Here is a 24,570-nt window from a genome sequence, read left to right as displayed (position 1 = left end):
AGAAATGACTTGACGTAGTTCGGAAAGACTTGGAACGACTTAATGTAATTCGGAAATACTTGGAATGACTCGATGTGATTTGGAACAACTTGAAATGATTATATGATTTGGAAAGACTTGGATTTACTTTCCGAATCACGGAAAAACTTGAAACGACTTAATTTGATTCGGAATAACTTGCAACGGCTATATGATTTGGAAAGACTTGGAACGACTTAATGTGATTTTCAATAACTTGAAATGACTTGATGTGATTTGGAAAGACTTGGAATGACTTGATGTGATTTTGAATAACTTGAAATGACTTGATATGATTTGGAAAGACTTGGAATGACTTAATGTGATTTTCAATAACTTGAAATGACTTAATATGATTTGGAAAGACTTGGAATGACTTAATGTCATTTTGAATAACTTGAAATGACTTAATGCGATTCGGAAAGACTTGAAACGAATTCATGTGATTTGCAATAACTTGAAATGACCATGTGATTTGGAAAGACTTGGAATGACTTGATGTGATTTGGAATAATTTGAAATGACTTAATGTGATTCGGAAAGACTTGGAATGACTTGATGTGATTTGGAATAACTTGAAATGACTTAATGTGATTCGGAAAGACTTGAATTTACTTGGTATGATCGGAATTACTTGGAATGACACCATGTATAAACCGACTTAATGGGGTTTAGAATAACTCGAAATGAGTTAATATAATTCCGAGTAACTTAAAATGACTAAAGTTAATTCAAGTATCTCTACATTATTTCGAATGACTTTTAATCAGGTACTGTTTTAATTCGAGCAAAGTTGATACACACAATATCAAGTGCAGATGTTAACCCTCCCCGATCAAATCGATCAGTCACAACAATTTTTTGACACTTGAATCAATTTCAACGACATCAGTTGCACGAAGCCATCGCTTTCTGAAACTATCGGCATCATATTTGACTTTTAGTACACCGAAGGCGAGAGTAAAAAATTAGAACCCGTCAAGGTAACTCGAATCGAGAGAAAATCGAATAACGTATAAGTCTGTAGTTTCGAAATTCCGCTACTTCGTAAACTGCCATAGACTGGACACAGGCATCAAAGATTAGCGACGTGCAGTGCGAGGCAAGTGAGTGTGCAGAGATAAAAAACAGTCTATATTTGCGAAGCGTGAAAAGTTTTTGTCTAAACCTCGAAATTCCGGTATCTCGCAAACTCTGCGGGAAGGCTAAAGTCACGCCGCTCGTATTTGTCACATTTCCGCAAGCACTTTTCTTCTAAAGCTCGTCGACGGCTACGGGAGGAGGTCCCCTAACCACCCCTTGCTGCTCTTCTTGCTTTCGCGTAACGGCACCGACACAGCACTTGACGAGATCGGAGATAACGTCCGCGGAAGTGCTATAAAATGGCGGGGAGTTTCTCCTCGGCTGCAGCGTCGACGTCGTCGTCGTCGGCGTCGTCGTCGAAAGTCGAGGATGACCGGGATTCGACTCGTTCAGACGTGCTCTAGACGAGCCGATCGTTGGGGCGGAGAATGAGATAACGCGCAGCACGCTGCTCTTCCTCCTCTTTTACCTTCCGTAGAAATACGACGACATCGCCGCGGGAATTAAGGGTGGATCAGATCTATAGTCCGGTCGAAAAGTGTCTGAGACGAAAAATTGAAAGACTGATGAGCCTCGCGATAGGATTCAGCGACTGAGTTGACTCTGGTGAATTTTAGAAGAAAAATATCCCCACATATGACACACCTTTTTGGATTTATATTCAATTTTTGAGATATTGCTGTAATTTTTTTTTTTTTTTGCATATCTGTACTTTCAAGATGTTTTGAGAGGGATTATGACAGTTCCGCGAATATGGTGAGCGCTATAAATAAACAAAGGGTTGCTAAAAACGAAGCCGACTTCAAAATTTCAAGATTCAAAGTGGCGAACGGAATGTGGTGGACTGAAAATATAAAAATTGATCCGATCCGCTTGAAATTTGATACCCGGGGGTTTTCGGGGTCGCTGAAAACGAATCCGATGTCAAAATTTCAAAATTCAAGATAGCGGATCCAATACGATGGACGAAAAGTATAAAAGTTGATCCTATTCGCTCATATTAGATCCGCTATTTTTAATTTTAAAAATTCTTCCGATATGACCGGATTTTTAAAATCAGCGAGCTTCCAGTTTCAAGGAATTTGACTGCAAGGAAAAATTTATTTTTCAAAGGGTTGAACACCGTGATTTAAAACATTTTCACACCTTCTTCACCGTCGCATGAAATCCTCCCAACATTCTCCGTCCACCTAGTCGATAATCAATTCCAGCCGGGAGTAAAAACGCGGCTCTTATCACGCGCCAAAGAAACCAGCCGAGTTAGTGAAATCATACGAACGAGAAGCCTCGCCGACTTTCCCGGCAACTTGAAAATCTCTCTCAATCCTCCCCAAGCAGCCGGTGGTTATACACGTTAATCGCGACATTAAGATCTTCCCGAGCAGCTTTTCGAGCGATACAACAGGGCAATATTCCCGTCGTATAACGAGACAGTCGGGAGGGTGGGTAAGAGGGTAAGGACTGGAGGGTGAGGAGGGAGGGAAAAGAATAACGGGATGTTTTGGCGCCCGTTGAATCAGAGAGGGCATAATAATGTAAGTGGGCCAGGACATAACGATCGTCGTAAGAACTCCGTTGCCCAACTATAACCCCCCCCTTAAGTCGGGGGATGAAGTCCGGCAGTTTCAAAGGGGGGGGGGGGGGGGGGGGGGGGATTTTCACCCCACCCCGTTTTCAAGCTCCGGGTATAACGTACAACGGGTAAATAGTTTTCAACGGTTTAAGATAACGCCGATGTCGTTGAACGGTAGAAAACTCACCCCTGAATCATCCCCAATCGCCTCGCTTCGGCGGTGATAAGAAAAAAAAAAAAAAAACCCCAGATAACGCCGCCCGCGGTTTCTCATTTTTCTGTGCACATACATATATAATGTGTATATACGTCGTTCGCCGTTATTGATCACTCGTGGATATACTCTGAGAGAGAGAGAGAGAGAAAGAGAGAGAGAGAGGGAGCCGGAAGCAGGACAAAATCGAATAAAATTCTCCGCAAGCCTCTCTCTTCACAATCAACTCCAAAATATACTGGATTTTGTTTTCTCCTGCCCTCCAAGGATTTTCGCCTCGTTGCAAATGATGATGAACCGACGACTTTTTATACCTGTAAATCGAATCCCGGCAAATCGCTTATACAGTAGCGTCGGTCTTTTGATTTTAAACTGATCAGAAAAAGATGGGGATCTGACAAGTCGATCCTCAAACTTGATACAAATTTATTACGCGTGCAGTGATATTATAGGTTGCAGGTTTCCTTTTTCTTTTTTTTTCTTTGATTTTGTGACACAAGGTCTGAATATCAGTTTATGCCAGACTATTATTTAGAGAAAAACATTTCACCGATCCGAAACTGTCGATCATCATGCATACGTTACAAAAGTAATTACTTTTAACCTTCTTTTTCCCCCACTTAGGACTTTTCAAAAATTTTGTAAAAAATGTAGGTAATCAGTTTCAGGCGCCTACTTGATGTTTCAATAGCTTGCATGACCAAAATTTTAATTAGTTGATCAGTAGAAACTGTTAAACAATGATAGTTCCCGAGACACCGATATCATCGTGTTTTCGAAAATTCGTTTATTTCAGAGCGTAAAAGTTTTGTGTAGATTTTTTAATATGCCAAATTATTCCTTCCTCTTATCGTGAAACGAGCTGCGATTCGGTTTGGGAGAAATAGAATTTTCTCGCTCCAACTGCACCCCAATATATCAGCTCAAGATGCTTGTTGATTCGGTTATTTCCCGGCCTTCGGCAGAGCGCATCAATCTTATCGGCGGGGGTCAAAATTTGGGTCATTTCCGGTTATTTGGGGATCTCGATATTAATCAATATTCAACGATGAATCTTCACTCGTTTATACGTTGATCAAGTATGACTTTCACTTCCGTGCGTAGTTGTTTAATTATTTCCGAAAAATATGGAAATTTATTTCCCGAAATTCATGCCACGTAAAACAACAGCTATTTTTAAAAACTCGAAAACCGTATATCATTTGTTCGAATTTTTTTTCTGCACGCATCCAGACTAATTAATTCAGAGATTCAATCGATCCAGAATATGATGATTGTTTTTTGATTTGCTTCCTTTCTTGCACCGAATTATTGAATATTTGGGGAAAAAAAACCGAAGAGCGAAATTTACTTTTATTTGAATATGTCAAGATTTTTTTTTTAAATTTCCTCAAAAGAATAAAATTGAAAATTGTAAAGAAATAAGGACACACGAAGTTGAAATTCAATCATTCGTTTCAATGTATGTATCATGTTTTTCAGTAGAATTACATCTAAGTTACAGATAACAAGATTATTATTGTTATCCTAAAAATTCCCTCAATATTTTTCATCTTCTTCTCCAATCTTTATCTACGTTCACTTTCACTTTGTAAGGAAAAGAGTGAGAAACGCAAAACTAATCGTAGCATCGGAATGTTCAACTTTTGTATCGCGTCGGAGCAACATTCGTACTTTGTTAAACAATGAAAAAGGCGACGCTTCGCTCACACGCAAGACTTGTGATTATCCCGTTTCCACTTACTCGCTTAATTCTTTTCACCCCTAATCCATTTCTCCATCTCATTCGCACCCCTTTTCGCCATTCTTTCTCCCTCCGGCAGCTCCGGCTCTCACGAATCTCTCTTATTTCTCAGGGGTGAGCTTGGCTCAAGGATATAATATAATAATGTAATCAAAGGGTTCGCGCAACCGGTCCACGATTGTCAATTCACAGTCGCTCTCAAACTATATAATTTATCACTCAAAGTTTCGGCATTCTAAACGCCCGCAAAGGAATAAACAGATTGAGGGAGCTAAAATTGCTCTCAGAATGATATTAATAGATGATCGTTTTATTTCCAACTCTCGAAAATTCGTCTGTCAGGTAGAATATTCAACGGATATACCCGATAAGTAAATATTTCTCTGTGAAAATATGAAAAAAAAAAAAAAAATCCTCGACAACTTGTTCCCACAATTTCTCTCTAAAATCCTAATTCGTATCAAGTATACATATTTCCAAAGCTCAATAAAGCAAATATTATACTGCTGAAAATTTGCCGTCTTCTTTCGTCTCGGATGTCTCTGAAATCGTTCCGAACGTTTACCCAAAATTTTTGACCGATTTTCACGGAGAAAAGTACCAGAGAGAGAGAGAGAGAGAGAGAGAAAGAAAGAGATATTGCTTGTGTAAAATTCATGAATGTGTGACGCGGTCATGTATACGTATTATAATAATAGGATATAATGGTGATATTGTATAAAATATACATCGTGATAAGAATATGGTAAATACACACTTTTTTATATACCTTATCCCCCGGCAATGAATTCAAAGACGAGCTCTTTTCCCCGTGTTTGAACAAAAATTTCCACCCTCTGCTGCTTACTCAGGACACTCTGATAAGGACCAGAAAAACGGTTGATGTACACGATGGTACGAGAAAGAGAGGCGAGGGGGGGGGGGGTTTCTTCCCCTTTAAAAGAACACCTCGAAACCCGTACCGTTTCGCCATTTTCAATAAATATAGTATCGCAGTCAGGACTTATTGCTTTTTGAACAATCGAGGCTCGGCTGGCCTCCGTTTTAAACCACACCGCGGCAGATTTACAACGGCTGCTGCTTTTTCTCACTCCTAAAAATGAGGGGAAAAAAAAATTACCGAAAGAAGAAAGGAAATTTAAAGGATAAGTAAAAAGGAGTAAGAATGAAATGCTCTCCACTTCTTCACAAACTTTTCATACCTCGCAGACGTTCGGTTTAAGTGCGTGCAACATGATAAAGCTTCAACATTTTTTTAAATTTTTATTCTATTACTCCGTTACTTTCTTAATTGTTTTCTTTTTTTTTTTTTTCTCTCTAAAAATCATTAGGTTTTTACGTTTGTATTTTTTTTTTCGGTTTTTACGGGAATGTCCGTTTGATTTAACTTCTCCAAGTGTGATTCACTAATTTAACTGCATGACCTGAAAGTTTTGATTATGATTGCAACGTTTTAAAGAGGGACCGAATGTACTTACGACGTAGTTATAAACATTGAAATCACATTTTGGGAAAGATCGCTGCTTCGTTTTTCCATTAAACATGAGTATGATCTATTGACACATCTTTCGAGCATGATGCTTTCTCAAATTTCAAGGTTCTACGAGCCTCGTTTGCAACTTTTAACCCAACTGAAAATATTGTGTGCAGATTCAGGAGTGACCAATGAGACAGTGATTTTCGGTAAAGAGCGCAATCGTCATTACGAATCGTTTAAGGCTTAAAGTCGGATGCGCGTAATCTCTCAGACCAAACGGCAAGCTTCGTACAATTCATGCAAATCCTCTAAATTCTATTTACGATCAGCTGGATCCACTTCGAGTAAACGTAATTATACGACGGCAGCTTCGTGCAAATTCACATGTCTTGAGTAATGTACCCAATAAACACACACCAGTATAAATTTCGTATATGAAACGTCGAAGTCGTTTAATAATGGTATAAGTATAAAATTCAACCGTATCACATATACTGTAATATTTCGGATGGATATTATTCGTATGATTACTCTGTTTATTATGCGTATTTCATTATACAGAAGTTTAAAATACGTATTATTATAGCAAAAGCAACGTATAGTATATTTGTTCATTATTCGTACGAAAATCGTTTAAAACTTATATGTTTAACGATGTTGGTACTCCATCTTTCAACGTTTTATCAGAATCGTTTCATTTGAATTTACAAATTACGAGCTATTAACGTTCACGAAATTCGTTTATGATTTTGGTAATCACAACATATAATATTCATTCATGACACAACTGCCAGCAACTTTAATTAGACGTTTATCATACTTCCTATTCACCATTGCACAGCAGTATATTGATTGTTTTATGAACGTATATCTTCGACTATTATAATGTACGTTTTATTGGTATTTCTGATCTACGCGTGATAGACGTTTATGAAATTCATTTTCAATCTTGGTGTCTACAACATCTATATATATATATATTAGGGTGTGTCGAAAATGAACTTTTTTTTTTTCTTCGCTCCTACCACTCAAAACTTTAGGTTTTGACATTAAAGAGGTCCTCGTTCAAGGAGGGCGCTGTAGCTTGAAGTTTAGAAGTCGCTCAACGAGGATTTAGGTTTCCCATCTAATTAACACGTAAAAAATATTGTTTTTCGTTCAAAATGATGTCAGGCAACCATAAAATTGGCGATGTCTGTATTTCTTGGCTTATTTGAAAGCATGACTCATCCCCTAAACGATGATAGGTCGTTTTTCGACTTACCTTGTTCCAATTTTTTTTTACGCCACTTTTCGACCACAATAGTCACTTTTTCAAGTTTACAAAGTCTCCAAGGTATCAATGAGTCCAAAATGAATTGCTACAAGTATTGATTCTTGATTCGAATATAAATAACCAATTCTAAAAATTGGTAAATTCCGTATCTTCAATTTTATTCAAAAAACCATGTTTATTTTGAGAAATTTTGTATGTTTCACTAATTTTTGGAATTGGTTATTTATATTCGAATCAAGAATCAATACTTGTAGCAATTCATTTTGAACTCATTGATACATTGGAGACTTTGTAAACTTGAAAAAGTGACTATTGTGGTCGAAAAGTGGCGTAAAAAAAATTGGTACAAGGTAAGTCGAAAAACGACCTATCATCGTTTAGGGGATGAGTCATGCTTTCAAATAAGCCAAGAAGCACAGAAATCGCCAATTTTTTGGATGCCTGACATCATTTTGAACGAAAAACAATATTTTTTACGTGTTAATTAGATGGGAAACCTAAATCCTCGTTGAGCGACTTCTAAACTTCAAGCTACAGCGCCCTCCTTGAACGAGGACCTCTTTAATGTCAAAACCTAAAGTTTTGAGTGGTAGGAGCGAAGAAAAAAAAAAGTTCATTTTCGACACACCCTAATATATATATATATATATATATATATATATATATATATTGTACATTCATCATACAACTACCAGCAACCCCAATTAAGCGCTTAATTATTGCGGTTTTCCACTATTGCACAGAAATATATTCATCGTTTGATGAACGTATTTTTTCAACGATTATTGTTCACGTTTTACTGCTACTTGTGATCTACGTTCAATAACCGTTTATGAAATTTATTCAATATCGGACTATTTTCAAGATACATTGAATTGTATAATATGTATATTTGATCAAATGGGTTCATACTTGTTTTACTTCAACACGATTGAGGAAAATTCAACGTTGAGTACAATATTCAGATTATGAACGCACTTTTAGTATTCATGTATGCGGAACCGCCTGATGCCAAGCGGTGGCCAAATCAGTTGATTATCTTATAATTAGTTTCCGAAAAATGGACTTTAATTACCCGTTATTTTGATGCCAATATTATGTGGTAACTAAAGCTGAACACTGATCTTGTATTCATTTACCGGTGCATGGAACATAGATATAACCAATAAAAGGAAGAGAATAAAGAAGTGTCCGAAACGTGAATAATTTCGTACCAAGAATAATAATTTATTGTACATTTTTATAATTATTTCACAATATTGGTTATCATATTATAATATATTAAATCTCATTATTTGGCACGAATTACGTCAAGACTTCAATATCTTGTATGAGTACTTGCTAAAACAAGCGTTCATCATATCCTGTCGCATTTTTAACGTCGTTTGTACGTTTATTTTTCGCGCTATTTTATCGGAGTTCTGTGCGTTATACATTGTGTCACTACTGATATATTATTCTCCTGCTCTGGTGCGTCAGCGTCGGTAACGCTGCAAGCTAGAGTAAGAGCGCAATAATTATATGTAGAGACAGAACTTATCCCATGGACCGCGCATTCATACAGTAAGTGTAAGTATAGCGAGTGGTAAGACAAGGACAGCTCGGAATAACACGGGCATATATGGCAAAGTTGATTCCCTTTTGGGCACGATCTCTCTGTCGCTCTTGCGTCTCCTCTATCTTTGTCTTTGTCTGGGAGCCTATATTCATCCCCACCCTTGCAACTGGCCTCAGGCGCTGGTTATGGCGTTATTCGTCAACCGAATGCGGAGGTGCTCGGATCGATCGGTGATCGTGTAGCAAAAAAGGTGAGAAGCTATTGTTAATCTGCGGCCTAGACGGAAGAAGCAAATTCGTCATTAAATAACGCTGGTAAGTACAACTACATATTTTTCCAAATATGGTGGTATTTTGTCTTAATACATCGAGCATTCTTGGTTGAAAAAATAATGTGTTTTGCAACTCAAATTCTGTCTCTTCTGTATTTTTTTCTTTCCTTTCTTTTCTTTCTTCAAAAGAAACTATGTGTAATGTTCTGCGTCTTTTTCTCTAAACCAAACGATGTACCATAAAAATATGGAATAGTTTATTGTTTATTATATAACGTTCATGAATATTTTTGAACTGTTTTTAAACGTTATTTATATGTGTTAAGTTTACTATGATACGTATATTATAGGTTAATTATATTAGTTCTTGTCGAATTTGAGGAAAACTTCATGTTAATAATCATCCCATGTGATCATGCGGTTATTAGTAACTTTTGCTCTGTATTGTTTGAAATCGGTTTCGTGTTTATTATTTTTTTAGATACCGTTTCAACATATCTATAACATACATATGAACTCGTAGCATCTTCCAAAGTAACAAAGTATAGTAATACAGCCACGTAAATATTTCTGTGCCATCGAAATCACAGAAATATTATTTTGACAATATTTTTTATTTTCTTTTCCCTTCAATTGAAAATAACAATTATTATCCATCAGAAGAAGACGGTCATGTTAGACAATAGAGACAATAGAGAAGATCCGTAGCAATAAAGCTTTTTCACCAGTTAGTGCAACAACTTATATAGAGGTTTATTAAAAATTATGTATTTTGATCCAAAATTCTGTTTTGTGTATATTTTCTTGGATTTGGGCTGAATAAATATTAAAAAGGGATTTGCACCTGAATAATTTTGTAAACACTGGTAAAAATAGTGGTCATCTACCCATCAAACGTATATAATACGCAGGAAATTCGTAACAAGTAATTTTATTCCATTGGATTTGACTTTGATCTTTACCGATAAACGTATAGTATACTCATGATTTACGTTCAGTAGTAGGCGTCATGATATACTATTCGAAAAGTATTAGAATATAAGCAGGACATCGGCCCAGAATTGGTTCAACGTTAAACTACGATCTTGTTTAATTTGTAGTAACAATAAATAGCGATACATAGAACTATAAGTACTATAGAATAATAATATTAGTAACAGTACTATCTAGTCCTGAAATATATCACGATTCCTACTACTGAACGTAAATCATGAGTATACTATGCGTTTATCGGTAAATGTCAGAGTCAAATCCAATAGAATGAAACTACTCATTACCTGCGTATTATATACGTTCGATGGGTAGCTGACCACGTTTTTTATTCGTGTTTACAAAATTGTTCGGCTACAAATGCCTTTTTAATATTTATTTAGCCCAAATCCAAGAAAATATACACGAAACAGCATTTTTGATCAAATTACTTAATTTTCAATAAAATTTTATATAAATTGTTGCGCTAACTCGTGTAAAAGCTTTATTGCTATGAATCTTCTGTATTGACTCACGTACTACGTTCATTAGGTTCATTTAACTTTTAGTTTTCAGAGTGGTGTGCGGATATTTACGACAAATAAGGCAAGCACGTTAAAGCGTACATCATTTCTTGTCTGGTGTGTATTATTATTTAGTTTTATAACATGCCTCATGATTTAAAAGTTCTGAGTAAACGACATTTGCGTCGCAAAACAGCTATAAATACTCGTAAAGTATTACTGAGTATTGCAGGCAATAATTGTGCACTCGAGCACCTTACGAAATCACAATTAAAAGATGCTAGTCATGAACATGTGTCTTGTATCGGAGAATATGTGCACTCTATAGATAGCGATTATGATGTTGATCATATCCATCAAAGTAATGAACAGAATGAAGAAAACTCTAATTCGAACCGCGATAATAAAGATTTCAAAGACATCGAAAGTGACATAGATAGCATCAAAGCTACGTTGTACAGTTCTGAAGATAATTCAAGTTCCGTCAGCGATGAAGTGCATTTAGATGATGAAACGAACTTTGTTGAAAATTTGCGCGACTGGGCATCTTCAAATAACATCACACATAACGCGATCGATCAATTGCTAGCATTATTGAAACCAGCACATCCTATCTTACCCTTAAGTGCTAGGACTCTACTTCACACGTCACGACGTATTGAAACGTTAAATTTAGACAACGGAGAAATGTGTTATTTCGGTTTGGAGAAATGCTTGAGACAAAAACTCGAGTCAGGTCTCAAAAAAGGACTGTCACCTGAACATACGTTGCGAGTTGATTTTAATATTGATGGGATTCCCGTTTATAAAAGTAGCGGAACATCATTTTGGCCAATTTTGGGACGCAGTATTTCAATGATCGATGATAGCCCATTTGTAATTGGTGTTTATTATGGTACGGGTAAACCGATGCCACTATCTTCATATTTACGAGATTTAATTAAAGAAACGTCACGTTTAAGCACCAATGGTTTTGAGTTTAATGGCACCAAATACTTTGTCAGAGTTGGTTTATTCGCGTGTGACGCGCCCGCGAGATCTATGTTGAAAATGTGTTTAGGACATTCGGGTAAGGATGCTTGCGAGAGGTGTAAGATTCGCGCAGTTCATCTCAACCGTAAACTGTGTTATCCATGTGACACCGAATTCCAGAAGCGAAAAGATAGTGATTTTGTTGCACCTAGTGAAAACGATCGTCACGTTAAAGGACGTTCGCCTCTTTTAGATCTTTACGTGGGACTAGTCTCCCAATTTCCTTTAGATCCCATGCATTTAATCTACCTGGGAATTTTGAAGAGGTTGCTCCTTAAATACTGGGTCGAGGGTTCACGTGATTGCAAATTGTCTAAGGATATTTTGTTAGAAATTGAACGTATAATGAAACTATTGGCGCGATATGTTCCGGCAGAGTTTCCTCGAAAGCCCCGTGGATTTTTGGATTTGCATCGATGGAAAGCGACAGAATTTAGATTTTTCTTGTTATATTCCGGCCCTGTTGTAATGCGGGATGTGCTAGATCGAAAAAAGTACAAACATTTTTTATTATTGTCTGCCGCCGTGTATATTCTATCGAATACAGCCTTGTTCTCGCGTTTTCGAAACATCGCGCAAGATATGATCGAAAAATTCGTTACTCAAGGTGCTAAGATATACGGACAAAACTTTGTCGTATATAATGTACATTCGCTGCTGCATGTCATAGACGACGTAGAACGATTTGGCCCATTAGAAGAATACAGTTGCTTTGTGTATGAAAATCATTTGGGCCATTTGAAACGACTTATTCGATCGAAACGCTTGCCGCTGCAGCAGCTGAGTAATCGACTTGAAGAACTAAGTTCTATTCGTAAAACTAATTGTCAGGAAAAATTTATTCCTAAACCCAAATTTATTGGAAATTCTCGTGAATGTCAGGCTCTGGAAACGAAAAAATTCAAAATATCAATAAAAAGGCCGGATAATGTAGTAGCTTGTGGGACAGAAATATTAGTGATCAAATCAATCCTTTTCATTGCCGGAGAATATAGAATTATAGGTACTCCGTTCAAGTACAAGCGAGACCTTTATCAGAAACCTATTAAATCTTCCAAACTAGGGATTTTTTTCGTAAGAAGTTTCAACGTAGCGAAATCTTATCGCGTCGATGATATATTACATAAATTCGTCTGTCTTCCATTTAAAGATGGTTTCGCAGTAACTCCGATACTACACGAAATGAAATAAAATTTTTATTTTTTGTTAAACATCTCAACGAAACGAGCTCTCGACAAAAAACAGATGATGAACCTACGATTCTCGGCAATGTGTACGAGGAAGAGGGATTCGTTCAAGACATGTATAGTATGTCTATGTCTACCTCGCACACATTCCCGAGAATCGTAGGTTCATTATCTCTTTTATATTAAAAGTTTGCTTCAATTGAGATGTTTAGCAAAAAATAACATTATCGTATACCTATTACCATATACCGTATATGCCGAGTCTAATTTACCTAGTAGTCCAATATACCCAACTCTACCATATGTTCATAACATCACTTTTGAGCTGATTTATTATAGTTTTGTACGTCACATTGACGTTCAAGTATTGGTTAGACATGCGTTCCCAAAATCTTCATAATGTTTCATGATCGATTCATCTTTTAACTTATATACTACCTTGCATATTCCTATGTTGATGTCCTAATTAAAAACTTTTAAACTGGCACTTTTTGCTCAGAGTGGAATAAAAGTGCTTGAATTTTGATCAAATATAAATTTATACACCAGACTAGAGAATATGATACATTTAACGATGTTTTTACTCAGTCGTGCTGCAGAACTATGTATGCGGTGATTGAATTCTTGGTTGGCGAAGATAGAGAATGCGCATTGGTACCAGTTCTTTGGCTGGTCGAAAACAACACCCAATGTTACTGGCCACGGACAAAAACTGAAGATCATTTTACAAAACTTGTAAAATCAAAGGCTGCCTATGAAAAAACATGGCCAAAGTTTGCCATTCACAAAGTACTGCATACCGGAGGTGATTATTGGAACGTAGAACTTTTTTTTACAATTGTATACGGATTGAATGTTTCAATCATATTAATTTTCACTTGGATAAGAGTTACGACGATATATTTTGATCATATTGTACATTTGTGATTAATTTTGCTAATCAATGAGCATTCGGTATTGATTGATATTCCTTGATTAACTAACAGATGACTACCACGACACCGAAGCAACGATGGCGCGCCTACTGGAGCTGGGCACGTCCGATGAATCCGGAATAATTCGCAACATCGCTAAAAAATCCACTGTAATACCTCAGCAAGATATTACCAATGACGTGGACGAGAATGAAGCTACGAACAGTGATGATGTCGAACCTGAGCCGCAAAAGAAAAAACGTAAACACAAAACCGACAAGAAGAAGGCTAAAAATCGACACGTTAGTAACAAAAAAAAAAAAACGAAGCGTTCTCGTGAAAGTTCAAGTAGTTTAGGTTACACCTCTTCAGCTGACGAGAATTTGCCACCGTCCGAAGTCGATGAATCGACTTCTAACCGTAATAAGAATACTCGCTACATTAACTCAGCCAAAGGATCTACCAAAAATCAGACACCAAAGAAAAACTTGGCCCACAAGATCGTACAGCACCAGTATAATGATAATTCCCATGAGTCACCGAATCAGTTGTCTGGATATGAAACATCAAATAGAAACATTTCTAGTAGGATCATCAGGTCTACCACGCAATATGACTTATCAAGATCCTTTTCACAACTTGAACCTTCAACCCCGACCACATCACGCGAACAGAATACCTTTGAAGAAAAAACTCTGCAGTATTTAGAACACATTAAATCCTACACTGAACAAAACCATCTGCTACTACGTAAAATCTTCTCAAAACAGAAGGAAGTCAGCATCGACGTAACAAAGAAACCAGCCGAATTCCCAAAACTTCCTCTTAACTCCATGGAAGACTTCTCCAACCTCGAAAATATCCTGAAATCCGAAGAGCATCGAACTTATTTAGTGAGTAGACCTTGCAATCATATTCAAAATATGTATGTCATGACATACGGATAGGTACTAATACCGAGCGTATTCTTCAATGAGGGCCAACCCCCTCCCTAGCGCAAACCAACACAGGCACATGAGGCTCGGCCGGGAGGGGATAGAATGCCAGTGGCCATGTTAGTCTCCACTCGACCGAACTTCACGTACGCGTCATGTGCCTGAGTTGGCTTAGCACTAGGGAGGGGGTTGTCTCTCATTGAAGAATACGCTCGGTATGTGTTGACTGCAAAGGAATAATGAAAATTACTACAGGCATACAGAATTGCGGTTCGTAACGTTTTAACCCTCTCGGACCGTATGTTGCTTCTACGCAACACGCACTTTGAGGCTTCATAAAACTGTATCGGTCGCAAGGTCAGGGTTCTAACTGCATAGTTCCATTAAGCAAGGTCAGATGGCCTTATAGATACTCCTAAACCCTGAGGTAAACTGCTTTCACCCATCGAAATATCAATATGGTGAGAGATTTTCATTCAACATGAAATCGGTCTCGGTCTGATCGAGAGGGTTAACGTTAAAAAATGCTGAAAAAATATTAGGAATCGACAATCTCCAACTAGTCAAAATTGTTATCGATGTTGATAACAGTAAGAATATTTTGAATTCAATTCGACATTCATTCATTTTAGTATTTTGTTGCAGACCGGGAAACTGGCTTCTATTGGAGGGACAAGCGGTCGCCAATGTGTGTTGGCTATAATGAGGTCACTACTCACAAACGAATTAGCGATGCAATTCAATTGGGCAGGGAGGGACAAAGTCTCATTTCAAAAGACATTGACAATGGAAACTGTTTACGGTAATGAATAATTCATGAAATTTTCGAGAAACAGTTATTACTTGGATTTATCGTGTGAAAACAATATTATTCACACATTATTATTCAAATTATGCAAACTGTTAACTTTTTTCCCAATATATTCGAGATTCATCACAATTTACATTGAAATTATTCCTTATCAGTTATCAATATCGTGATATTGTACCTTCCTTTTGATGTATTTTTTCTCAGAGGCTGTGAAACAAACCTTTCTTGGCAAGAAGGAAATTGGTGATGCAACCGAAACCAGTGTTTCGTGTGCCGTGAAAGACTGGTTAAAACTAGCTCGATCACGGCATACCTATGTACGAAAGAAGGGCTAAGAAACTGTGGTAAACGTCAACTAATTTTAAAAACAGTCATATAAAAGTACAAATCATACAGGCATATAAATATTTCTGATATAAGTGTAATATTCTTAGCGTTTTCTGTTAGTTGTAACTACCGTGAAGACGAAAGTATAGTGTAGGTTGAGCTGTGTCTATGAGCTACAAGATGTACCTTTTTTTTTGATAAATGAGTATTTATAGATATAAGATATTTGTGTAACGTTCTAACAAAGATATAATAAAATCGATTCACATATATAAACTAAATTCGTACGCTTTCTAACTCAACCCAGACTTGTTTCTAGCTAACGTGAAATGATCTTCCTCTATAGCAGTGTACTATATACGCTTTCAATTACACATCCAAGATACGTTATGTATTCAAGTCTAGAGGTCCAATTAAAAACGTTTTTTAACACTGTATAATATTCGTTTAGACATAAATAATGAAAGATTAAAGCGTCATTAACAGAAAACATTTTGTCACGTTAGTTAAACGGACATTGTCAACACATTTTAATAGAAAAAATTTCCTTCATAATTTGAGTTTTAAAACGTACTTGCGAAACGTCTCTTAGTAGTCATCAATATCCAAATATTAGACGATTACCATAAATATTAAAATAACGGATTTTCGATACGTTTTATCAACAAATTGAGATACGATTTATAAATGTTTGGTTTCAAACGTATAAAATTTGCATATGAACAACTATCGTAAGACGTCCACCAAAAACGTTTAATAAACCGAAATCACGGCGGACATTCTTCGCAATAAAATACGTAGGTGCTGCACGTTTATTCTACAGAATAAAACGTTCTTTTTTGACGAATTTCATACGCTTTATATACTGGCATTGTTTATTGGGTACGGTGTAGTTTGATGTGAACGAACGAGTCTAATTTAAATTTTTTAGCATGATGCAAAATGTTGAGCAAAATAGTCCGAAATCGATTACACATGTCTGCAACAACAAAACTCAGACTTTGACTGAGATAAACACGAGGCGTACAAATGAGGATTGCTTATCCACTTCTTTTCGCTCTGTTGGATAATTGCCTGATACGCGATACGTAAATCTTTTTCTGCCTTCTCCGGAAATTCACGGCTATCAAATTAGCGGGGTTAATCCGCGATTGCGCAGTCAGCTGAACCGCACAGAGATTTTCACAGTATATTGATTGACTATGGATAATATTTTTAAATTAATACCAGAGAAATCATCTCCGTTGACACTTTCCGACTTTATCGATACATCGTAATTCCTTTCCGTGATTTAGCGAATGGTCGACTTCTTTGAATGATTCAAAATCATGACTCTTGCACGACATTGCAATAAATCGTCGCAAGAATTTTTATATTCCATCCAAAATCGACGCGCCATGTGAATAATCTTTCGACAATATCCAAGTTTTTGAGTTCCAAGTTCAGAATAAATCTAAATAACTCGTGACCGAGAAAGTTGCGTTAGGATACATCTGACTTCCTCTTTTCCATGTAAAATATTTTTTTCTAACGGGCAAGAATGTTGAATTCCACGATGCCAGTTTTTTTTTTAATACGTTTCCAATACACCGCCAAAAACCCTGTAAAATTTAAAGCGAAATCAAAGGTGTCGCGTAGAAAGATAAAAAAAGATGTCCATTTTTTTCACCGAAGATTGCCATTTTGTTGCCGATAAAAATACAAAATTCATTGCATTAAATAGTTCGTAGGAAAAAAAAACATAATGTTTCTTTGCTAAAACTTTCTTTGCCCTACTTCAATCTTGAAATTGAAAAATCTGAAAAAATTCACAGAGAGTACCTTCAAACAATACTACCTACTGTATAACCAATTATGGAACAGAGCCGAGAGGATGAAGAAAAAAGTGGCTGAGTTGGTGGAGAACGCCTGACGTGGTCTTTCCCGGCGTCGTTTGCTGTCATTTTTTAAGTGTAACTCGCACGTTTAACTCTGTTTAAGGACATGCAGATCCTTACATTGCATAATGATTTATCCCAGATCCTGTAGTGACTCGACGTACGGCGTTATCCGGCTATTCAAGCGTGACTTCCAGCCGCATTTCCAGTTATCAGACGCTCTCATACGATTTGATATCCTCCTCTACAAGTACAGCGTTTAATTCTCAAAGAATATTAAATATTTAATATATTCAGCGGATACGCCCTTTTAGCAATAATTCATCAAATTTTTTTTGAGTAGCTACGGGCATATATAAGCGGAGTTTACACCCTTGTACTTCAATTATCTTTCATTTTTATACGTCGACATTTTTTACCGTTTCAAAGGCTTCTGGGTCAGATATGGAAAAAAAATATGCCTCCTCTTGCCTCCAAAAATTACAAAAGGGCATGAAATTGTCACTTACACTTTTTTTTTCCAATCGTCACGCGATATTCTGAGACGGACAGCTTTTGAAAAACGGGTGACAAGTGCCAAGCGAATGGCAAACGGTTCACGAAACACCGAGTCACGAGTTATTCAGATTTATTCTGGACTTGGAACTCAAAAACTTGGATGTTGTCGAAAGATTATTCGCATGGCGCGTCGATTTTGGATGGAATACAAAAATTCTTGCGACGATTATTGCAATGTCGTGCAAGAGTCATGATTTTGAATCATTCAAAGAAGTCGACCATTCGCTAAATCACGGAAAGGAATTACGATGTATCGATAAAGTCGGAAAGTGTCAACGGAGATGATTTCTCTGGTATTAATTTAAAAATATTATCCATAGTCAATCAATACACTGTGGAAATCCGTGTGCGGTTCAGCTGACTGCGCAATCGCGGATTAACCCCGCTAATTTGATAGCCGTGAATTTCCGGAGAAGGCAGAAAAAGATTTACGTATCGCGTATCAGGCAATTATCAAACAGAGCGAAACGAAGTGGATAAGCAATCCTCATTTGTACGCCTCGTGTTTATCTCAGTCAAAGTCTGAGTTTTGTTGTTGCAGACATGTGTAATCGATTTCGGACTATTTTGCTCGACATTTTGCATTATGCTAAAAAGTTTAAATTAGACTCGTCCATTCACATCAGATTATACCACAGCATGATGTCTCTGAATAGTTCCTATTAACCATGATGGTAATTATTGTTTGAATAGTCGAACTCGATCTAAGCTGCTTCAAAAATGAACACCTGCGGGAAAAAACTTTCAAGATAGTGCCTATCGACACTGAAACTGAAATTGTACGTAATTTAAGTTTTTCATACAAACTTGGCCGGGTAATGTGATAAGTCTTACTTTCGAGCCACTGAACTCCGAGAAAAATAGCTTCTCAACACAGGCACGCGTTCACTGTGCTGACTGCGTTATTACATATTAAGTAAAAATATTGATCGCGAAAACTAACGAAAACCGAAATGCGAAAAGCGATTTAATGAAACGCGTTATGTCAGACAAAGTTGATTTCGACAAATATATTTATACGCATTACATTTTACCGTTAATTGATCCATCTTTCAATTTCACCGTTTTTGAATTGGTCTTCGTGTTTTTCACGTAAAGTTCCTCGAATGTGAAAAGTTGATCAGAGCCTTCCTAAAAACCGGGAGATTCCAAAATTCCAAAAAATTCGTATTTTGTTGGTTATTATTCGAATTCGATGACGGGGAAATCATTTGAGAAATTGATCGTTACTGATTTTAACGCGTCTAGTCTAGTGCAGGTATGCCCTGATAAACTGTTAAAAATTCCCGTAACTTTCAATGAAAAATTGGCAACAGTTGGAGAAGTTTCGAAACGTCGATAACTCTTAAGATTGATCAGTATAATACCTATGGAAACTTACGGTCCGCGAAAAGAGTCACAAATCCTGAGGATAAAGTAAAAAGATCGGAACTACGGGTCGTCGGAAAATAATTTTTAACAATGGAGTGCAGTATTTGCTATCACCTAATTGAAATTTCCAATCGATTATATTTTATTTCAAATTACATGAGTGATTTGAAATTAGATGAAAATCAGTCACAAATTATATTACGTCTGTTGTATTTTGTAATTTTGTAATCGGAGCCGAATAAAATATCAAATCAGATTTGTGTTTTCCATTCGCGACGAAATAAAATACGAATAACGCATGTACTTTGTATATATTTGAAGTGAAATGAAGTAAAAGTTATATTTGTATTTTGTAATCAGAAAAACGTAAAACACTAATTACAGCACGAAGTTCCACAACCTTATATTTCCGTAGATGCCACCGACATGCTAGAAATTTTGTATCCAATCTAATAAACTTCTCCGAAGTAAAAATGTGATTTGTACTTTACTTCGCGTTAGTTACGAAAGACAAATACAATTTGTATTTCGGTATAACTTAATTGTGAAATACGAATATCATAAAATGGTATTTCACGTACCGCTTAAATTACAAATGTACGTTGCATTCGATTGTCATCTAAATTATAAATTAAAATTTGTACGCTTCATCGGTGACGAATGAAATTGTAATTAGTCAATCGCAATCGACAAATTACGGGAACAACGTCGAAATTGGAACGTTAATGAAACACAAATTCCCGATAATAAACACGAATTGAACGATGGAAATTTTTTGAAAAAGGGGCGGAAAATGATGGCCGATTTTTTGTTCTTCGGGCACCTCGGCGAAGCTTCGTTTATCCGTCTCGCAAGCCCACACGTGTTTATGTACATAAATACATCCGTGATGACGTCCATCCTATTCTTTTCATCTTGTCTCGGGACGTTTCCTGCGGTTCGCGTTTAGGTCACGACTTTGAAGGAACGGAGGACCGGAGGGATGGTGGTTCGTAATGGTTGAAGAGCTTTCAAGGGAATGTTGCCTCCCAGCATTGGGTCCTCCTCACCCTTTTCCCCGTGATAAAATGAAAGGAACAAAACTGACAATGAGGAATAAAGAACCCGACGACGACGACGAGGTCACTCCGCCCTCTGTACTCTCTCACAGATGAACTACGAGAAAACCCGCACACCGCACTTCGCCACGTTCTTACGTAACTCAAACGCAACATTAACCCAGTTCTATTTCTCTCCAAACATCACAACCCGCTCTCGCCCCGAACGCCTCCCACTTGAGCAAACTTCTTCGAGCATTACTTTTCCCCCGGTTGCGGAGGCTGTACGGAACGAAAAATAAAAGAACAAAACTCGGCCGGTACAAAAAAAAACAAAAAAAAAACAAAAACAAAAACAACATTAAACGTTACATGTATGCAGTTTAGCTTACATTTTTCTTGCCCTTTTTTTTCAACTCCCTTTTTTATTCGGCTTTATACGTAGTTTCCTACCTACCAATAATTTGCCCAGTTTCAAATTTCACATTGTATGCGTAAAAAGACCTCTAATAAATTTTTCCATTTCGAATTTTCAGATCATTCGCACTATTTCGACGACAATTATGTCGATGTTTATTTTATTTCTGAAGCTGTTTTAAACTTTAATTTTTTTTTTTTTTGCTTGTCGATGTTTGGATTATTGTTTGTCGAAAATATTCGCCAAGATCTATTTTTTTTTTCACCCTCGTCTGACCACTTTGATCAGATTTTCTTGTTTATTTTGTTGATTTTTCTATTTGTGCAGTTCATCCGTATATTGAAAAACATTCGAAGGGTGAAAATTTTTGCTGATTTCAAAGTAGGTAGATAAACCGAAACAAAATCGTATCTTCGAAACGGTTGAAATAAAAAAAAATCCTACCTTTTGAAAAAAGGACACGAATTTTACTTGATTATACTATGAAAATGAAACGAGGCAAATAATGATAGAAAAAAAATTGGTTCGAATAAATATGTCACGAACAAATGAAAATGGTAGTTTATGGAACTGAAGCAATATGGCGTCACAACTGTTATCAGCTGATAAAATGTCAAGTCGCAAGATTTAACACGAACGTCAAGGCACAGAAAAGTTCGTGCAAGCATTTCAGTTCGCATTTTATCGTGCTGAGTTATTACAAAGTAAAATATACGATGATAAACGACTTATAAAATTAAATGTGACCAGGCTGAAGGGGTTCCTAGCTACCAAATTTTCTCCCACCAGATGGCGTCTACCGATAGGTTATTATCGGGAAGTATGATTGTACTACCGGCTTATTACAGAGATCTCAGAAAAGATAATCAAGATAATCAATCCTTCGGTTTGATTGTTTCTTTGAAACTAATTGATGCGTGAACATTTTCACGGCATTGAATCAGCGTCGAAAACAAAAGATCGACAAATTTTTGAGGTTACGTTCATAACGGTTGATCGCCCTGGTAAACAACTCCTTTCGGATTGTAGCGCATGCACATTAAAATATAGCAAACGACGATCATTCTGTCAATAGCAATTCACACTATATGTATGTTTTTCAATAATCAGTATGATGGATATATTATTTTTATAAATTACGTATACATAACATAACCTGAAATATCATTGTGACAATTGACAGCATTAATTGCAAAGACTTTCGTGCGAAACTGAGCCTGTCAACAAGTGACAAAGATACTTTGTTGTTTTCTTCAAACGCTTCGGTTTTTTTTTTTTTTTTTTTTTGCAGTAAAACCAATATTTCCTACTTATATAGGTTACTTATTTTCAGTTTTAGTTATTAAGTCAGTGGTCTCAAATTTCTTTCTAACGAATTGGGGCCACTCCAAGATCATTTCAGAATATGAAGCATGTTCACATACCGCGACAATCTCTTGAAACTTGAAAATCAACTGCGCATGCGCCAAATAATCCAATCTCATAGGTCGGCGAAATCTTCACGCAGCGATATTCTTGTCTGTGATGCAGGCCGGCCAACGTACGCAAAATGTGTACGTTTGCATTTTCAAATAGCATAAGCATTAAATTCCGACCGTTCTTTGAAGAATCAACTTTCCGTCCCAATAACAAATGCTTCCCAAACCTTTCCGAGTCACTGCCTCAATTATTTAAGATTCTAACCTCGAAAATTCGTATCAACTACATCGCCGCCAGAAACAGCGTTTGACAGATGAAATCTCGGAATGGCCAGCCTGCATGAACAGCCTATAAAACTCGCGCATGCGCAGTTGATTTTCAACTTTCAATAGATTGTCCCAGTATTTATTTTATACTTAAGATACCTGAATAAAAAACTGTAGACTACCACCACTTCAATAACACTTCAAATTCCCCGTTTTATAACTAGCAATTTAATGGCAGCGATTATGCGGACTCTATTTTGTCGGGACCGCAGCCTATAACAATCCCAATCCGAATCTTGGCCTGTTGTAGGTCAAGTTCAAGAGGATGCGTTAGTCAGTCTTTACCGACCGAGTAATATGTACACTAGCGTATATAATTGTGCTAACTATGGCATTTCTATATCAGTAATACGCAGGCTTTGTTAATAGTCGAAATAAGCGACATTTAACGCGGTCGGTAAAGAATGACTATAGCATCTTCTTAACCGTTTGCGGTAAAGCGTCTTATACCTTTTTTGAAGCGGTTATTCAAGATTTACATTTAATTTTTGAGATATCGCTGTCATTTCTTTTCCTGCGTAATTTGACATCTTAGATGTCAATGTTGATGTTTTGAGAAGAATTATGACGGTTCCGTGAATATAGTGAGCGCTATAAATAAACAACGTGTTGAAAATGCCTGTATTTGCAAAATAAATGTAATTGTGGGAAGATTATGGGGACTAGAGGAGTAGTACTTGGTAATGTCGGGTTTTAGGGGTCGCTGAAAACGAATCCGAAGTCAGAATTTCAAAATGCCGGATCCAATATGGCGGACTAAAAATATAAAAATTGTTCCTATTGGCTCTTATAAGATCCACCATTTTGAATTTTGAAAATTTCCTAGATCTGACCCCATTTTTTCCAGTTTCCAGGAATTTGACTGCAAGGAAAGATGCATACTTGAAAGGGTTGAAGGAGTCAAGCTTTAAAGGAGTCAAGCTTACAGAGATATTTTAATATTTGAAGGGAGGTAAGGGAATAATGGATGAAGGAGTAAATGAGGTAAATAGCCAAAGGTGTAGGAACACCTACACCGAACCGAGTTTGCCGACAACCAGCGGAGGTGGTCGGACTTATCTCATTTGTACAGTCCCGGAACGGGGGTTTGGCTACTGCCGTAGTTATACGGCGAGAGTATTTATGGACCAACGGGCGCTTTTTGTTTGCCCCGAGGTGTATTTGAATAGAAACGATAGGCTTCCGCGAGGACGTTATCTTTGTTCTGACTTACGACCACTACCATCTGATCCAGGCTCCCCGCGTAACTCATTTTACTTACTTCCTTCCTCCCTTCCTCCCTTCATTTCTGCCACTTCCTCTTTTTCATGCGATGCCAAAATTGACGCTGATGTATGCGAAAAGTTGGAGGGGGAAAAAACCTGAACAAAAACAGATACAAGTGCGGGCTGTTTTCAACAAATTTCGGCCGGATGCCTCGCTCGATTTTGCAATCTACACAAAAGGAGAAAGAAAAACAAATGAGAAGAGATGTCTAATGCCTGGTGTTTCCTAATGAATGTTCTTCGTTTCGAGAAACTCGTTATTTTTGCTATTCAATGTTTTTCTTACCTTACACTTTTTCTGAAATTTTAAGAAGCGTAATTGAATCTAAAAATATCAAAATCTTTTGGGATTCCGATTAAACGTAAAATACTGATCTTGGAAAAAG

The 24,570-nt window shown here is 36.9% G+C and overlaps 2 protein-coding genes across 5 annotated transcripts in view; one reads left to right on the top strand and one right to left on the bottom strand.

The window, feature by feature from the left end:
• Positions 1-24,570, bottom strand: part of LOC124308481 (zwei Ig domain protein zig-8) — a 409,568-nt gene that overhangs the window by 328,811 nt on the left and 56,187 nt on the right. The gene's annotated exons all lie outside the window — the stretch shown is intronic.
• Positions 8,652-16,194, top strand: LOC124308480 (uncharacterized). 3 transcript variants are annotated; one of them, XM_046771226.1, is made up of 6 exons: positions 8,652-9,257; positions 10,753-10,824; positions 13,515-13,731; positions 13,913-14,733; positions 15,421-15,577; positions 15,791-16,194. In XM_046771226.1, exons 3-6 carry the CDS (start codon positions 13,530-13,532, stop codon positions 15,919-15,921), a joined length of 1,311 nt encoding a protein of 436 aa, XP_046627182.1. In that variant the 5' UTR covers positions 8,652-9,257; positions 10,753-10,824; positions 13,515-13,529; the 3' UTR covers positions 15,922-16,194. The 3 variants fall into 3 exon arrangements, with proteins under 3 accessions (XP_046627182.1, XP_046627183.1, XP_046627184.1); XM_046771227.1 differs by lacking the exon at positions 10,753-10,824; XM_046771228.1 differs by lacking the exons at positions 10,753-10,824; positions 13,515-13,731 and having other exon boundaries at positions 8,655-9,257.

This window comes from Neodiprion virginianus, chromosome 7 (genome assembly GCF_021901495.1).
Source record: "Neodiprion virginianus isolate iyNeoVirg1 chromosome 7, iyNeoVirg1.1, whole genome shotgun sequence".
Classification (NCBI taxonomy): domain Eukaryota; kingdom Metazoa; phylum Arthropoda; class Insecta; order Hymenoptera; family Diprionidae; genus Neodiprion; species Neodiprion virginianus.
The sequence above is the reverse complement of the archived record's forward strand: the minus strand, read 5'-3'. Positions and strand labels throughout refer to the sequence as shown.

What these genes read in the sequence shown, in the direction of transcription:
- LOC124308480 (XM_046771227.1), top strand. Translation starts at nt 13,530, where the DNA reads ATGTATGCGGTGATTGAATTCTTGGTTGGCGAAGATAGAGAATGCGCA. An exon ending in CAAAGTACTGCATACCGGAG is followed by an intron (nt 13,732 to 13,912) that starts GTGATTATTGGA and finishes ATTAACTAACAG; the next exon opens with ATGACTACCACGACACCGAA. An exon ending in AAGAGCATCGAACTTATTTA is followed by an intron (nt 14,734 to 15,420) that starts GTGAGTAGACCT and finishes ATTTTGTTGCAG; the next exon opens with ACCGGGAAACTGGCTTCTAT.